General features: G+C 45.3%; 1 protein-coding gene across 1 annotated transcript in view; it reads right to left on the bottom strand.

Moving 5' to 3' along the window:
* Positions 1–1391: 1391 nt before the first annotated feature.
* LOC107300276 (lysosomal thioesterase PPT2-A-like) overlaps positions 1392–3966 on the bottom strand; it is a gene marked incomplete at its 3' end in the record, with an annotated part of 20654 nt that continues 18079 nt past the window's right edge. Inside the window, exon 5 of the mRNA XM_015829614.1 lies at positions 1392–1446. Within this exon, the coding sequence (XP_015685100.1) occupies positions 1392–1446 (55 nt within the window). The remainder of the gene's footprint in view (positions 1447–3966) is intronic.

The following is a 3966-nucleotide window of genomic DNA, read 5'->3' as shown; positions in this document are numbered from 1 at the left end:
AGGAGAAGAGTCTTTTCTGCTGTGGCTCCAACCCTCTGGAATATTCTCCCCCTGGAGGTGAGGTCAGTCCCCACACTCCTGGTCTTCCAGAAGCGCCTTAAAACCTGCCTCTGCTGTTTGGTCTGGGCCTTGACGGAAGCGTTCTGTGTTGGGGTGGCTGATGGGGTAGAGCAGTGATGGCGAACCTATGGCATGGGTGACAGAAGCGGCACTCGGAGCCCTCTCTGTGGGCACACGTGCTGTTGCCCCAGCCTTGCCTCTCCCTGTGACCCCCTCCTCACCTGCAGCCCCCCTGAAGGAGAGTCGCCCCTGAGCATGGCCCACGCGGAGCAGCGCAGCCAAGGACATGGCAGCCAGGCAGTGTAGACAAGACTCTGTCCTCACACCCCATTGTGCACAACTGATGCTGCAGGGTGCCGGCACAGGGAATGACCGCCATAGCACTGCTGGGCTGCTTGGGTGATCTGCGGCGGGCCCTAGAGGTGGTGACTGGCCCTGTGGGCAGGCAGGGTGGGGGATGGGAGGGCAGAGCGGGGCAGGGCAGGGGGTGGAGCGGGTGCGGGGCCAGTTTTTGGGCACTTGGTCTCTAAAAGGTTCGCCATCACTGGACTATATCATACCCAAATTATGCAGAGTGGCCCTTCAAAATTAAGAATAGCCCCATGTTTTTGGTTTTTAGAAAGAACTAAGACACATCTCTTTACATTGATTTTTTTGAGTTACTTTTAGTCTTTTACTGTGACTTTAATGTTTCATGGGACTGGTAGCCTTTAAACCAGTGGTTCTCAACCTGTGGGTCGGGACCCCATTTGGGGGTCGATCGACCATTTCACGGGGGTCACCAAGCAAGGCTGTCCACCATTTTTTTTGTCCGCCATTTTTTCCCCTTTTCCGGCGGGTGCCTTACCTCCCTTGGGCTGGGCCAGCTGGTGGTCGGCCTGCTCCGTCTCTGCCGCTTGCCAGCTACGCCTCGGCCGGCGCAGGGGGCGGAACCACGCATGCGCAGCGCTCCCGGGCAGGGAAAGTCCTCAACTTACGACCGGTTGGGTAGTTCTTGACTTACGACCGATTTAGTCCTCGACTTACGACCGGTTTAGTCCTCGACTTACGACCGGTTTAGTCCTCGACTTACGACCGGTTGGGGTCGCAGCATTAAAAAGGTTGAGAACCACTGCTTTAAACCATTATAGAGGCTTTGTTTCTAATTGTTGAAACATTTGTAAAAAGGTCTTTCTGATAAGTGGTTTTGGATAATGAGGGAACAATTTGGGGATGCATGGCACTGAAGGGAGGTGTGATGGCAAAAAGTTTTGGAACCACCACAATAAACCGAAACACATTCTTCCTGCCACGTTTTTTTCACCTCACATTGTTAATTTGTCCTTACTCACCGGCTGAGATGTCATTTCCCTCACCGTCTCATTAACATCATAGAAGGCAAACATGCTATAAAAGAAACAGAACAATCCTTGTAGATTTATGCAATGTATCTAATAAACCTGGAAGACCCCCTCACACCTTTTTCTTTTTAAATATTTTAATTCCTCCTTCTTTACTATTTTTATAACCGATGTAGAATTTTACGTGTATATGCATATATCTAAAATGGTTTTGAAGATACGAGTCTCAGGTATATTCATAGTCAAAAACTAAAACACAGATCACTGAAACTAAAAATTTATTTAAAACTTAGCTTTCGTCAGCGTCTGCTAAAACTAGAACTCTGACGATGTTAGCAGACGCTGACGAAAGCTAAGTTTTTAATAAATTTTTAGTCTCAGTGATCTGTGTTTTAGTTTTTGAATATGCATATATGTACCTACACTGGCCAAAGACCATAACAATAATAATAATACCTCCTTACAAGAGGTACAGGTGATACATGTATACAGAGTGAAAAAATAAAGTTAAAGAGAACAAAGGATGGTTCAGAGGAAGAAATAGAAAAAAATGCAGAGAATCGGAAATAAAAAGTTGTTTTAGAAGTGGATGAAGAGGAATGAAAAACTCTCTCTCCAAGGGAAGAGTGAATAAATTTAAAGGGAAAATAGATGGAATGATTTGTGATAAAACTCAGCAAGGGAATGTTGGAAAGACAAAATTTAAACATTTGCATGGGAAGTGATGATAAGGCACAATAGTGATTTTGAAGAGGGAAACCGAAACAAACATTATACAGGTGGTCCTCGGCTTACAGATGTTTGTTTAGTGACTGTTCACAGTTACAACAGCACTGAGAAAAATGACCTAGGACCAGCCCTTTGCAGCATCCCCATAGTCAGGTGATCAAAATTCAGATGCTTGGCAACCAGCGATGTATTTGCCATGGCTGCAGGGAGTCCTGGGGTCATGTGGTTACCATGTGTGGCCTTCCCAGCTGGCATCTGACAAGCAAAGTCAGTGGGAGAAGCCAGATTCACTTATCAAATGCACAATCCATTTTAACAACTGCACTGATAAGGAACGGTTGCTGGAATTCGGTATGTCTTGTCTAATGAAGAGAAGGACGAGGGGGGACATGATAGCCGTGTTCCAATATCTCAGGGGCTGCCACAAAGAAGAGGGAGTCAAGCTATTCTCCAAAGCGCCTGAGGGCAGGACGAGAAGCAACGGATGGAAACTAATCAAGGAGAGAAGCAACCTAGAACTAAGGAGAAACTTCCTGACAGTTAGAACAATTAACCAGTGGAACAACCTGACTCCAGAAGTGGTGAATGCGCCAACACTGGAAGTTTTTAAGAAGAGACTGGACAGTCATTTGTCTGAAATGGTGTAGGGTTTCCTGCCTGAGCAGTTGGTTGGACCAGATGACCTCCAAGGTCCCTTCCAACTTTTTTTTTATTATTATTATCATTATCATTATCATTATCATCATTATTATTATTATTATTATTATTATTATTATTATTATTATTATTATTATTATTATTATTATTATTATTATTATTATTATTATTATTATTATTATTATTAACATGCACTGGGCCTTTATTTATACAGGTAGTCCTCAACTTACAATTACAATTGAGCCCAAAATTTATGTTGCTAAGTAAAAAAATTGTTAAGTTGTGAAATAAGATGGCTGTAGCAGCCATCTTGGGGCCCTTTTGCTTTGATCTACAAGCGTAAGGGATCCTTTACTGACAATGGTCTTATCTGATCAAATTCCCTAACTGGCAATTGGAGGCAATAGTTCAACTTTTGGAAATGGTCAATTACGGTAACTAGTAGATGTTAAGTTCTACTAGTCTTCTATTTCTCATTTCCCTGCAAGCTGTAATTGACAAAAACACCATAAAGTTCTTTTCTGTCAACTAAACCATTTCAGACAGGTGGCTGTCCAGTCTCTTCTTAAAAAAACCTCCACTGATGGAGCATCCACGGCTTCTGAAGGCAAGCCATTACACTGGTTAATTCTTCTAACTGTCAAAAAAATTCTCCTTATTTCTAGGTTGCTTCTCTCCTTGATTAGTTTCCATCCGTTGCTTCTTGTTCTGCCTTCAGGTGCTTTGGAGAATAGGGTGACTCCCTCTTCTTTGTGGCAGGCCCTTAGATCGGGGTCCCCAACCCCCGGTCCGTGGACCAGTATCGGGCCGCGGCATACCAGCAACTGGTCCACACAAACAAGCAAAATCTCATCCGTGGGATGCAGGCAGCACACAAAACCACGCACCCTCCGATCCGCGGAAAAACCCCTCTCCACAGAACCGGTCCCTGGTGCCCAAAAGGTTGGGGACCTCTGCCTTAGATGTTGGAACACTGCTAACATTTGCGGCGAAGGTTGTTGAGAGTGTGGTTGCGCAGCAGTTCCCTCGACACTTGGATGAAGCCGTCTATCTAGACCCATACCAGTCGGGCTTCAGGCCGGGACACAGCACGGAAACGGCATTGGTCACGTTGGTTAATGATCTCTGGAGGGCCCGGGACAGGGGCTACTCCTCTGTCCTTGTACTTTTGGACCTCTCA

Source organism: Protobothrops mucrosquamatus, unplaced genomic scaffold (genome assembly GCF_001527695.2).
Source record: "Protobothrops mucrosquamatus isolate PMUCROS unplaced genomic scaffold, P.Mucros_1.0 scaffold6555, whole genome shotgun sequence".
NCBI lineage: Eukaryota > Metazoa > Chordata > Lepidosauria > Squamata > Viperidae > Protobothrops > Protobothrops mucrosquamatus.
The sequence above is the reverse complement of the archived record's forward strand: the minus strand, read 5'-3'. Positions and strand labels throughout refer to the sequence as shown.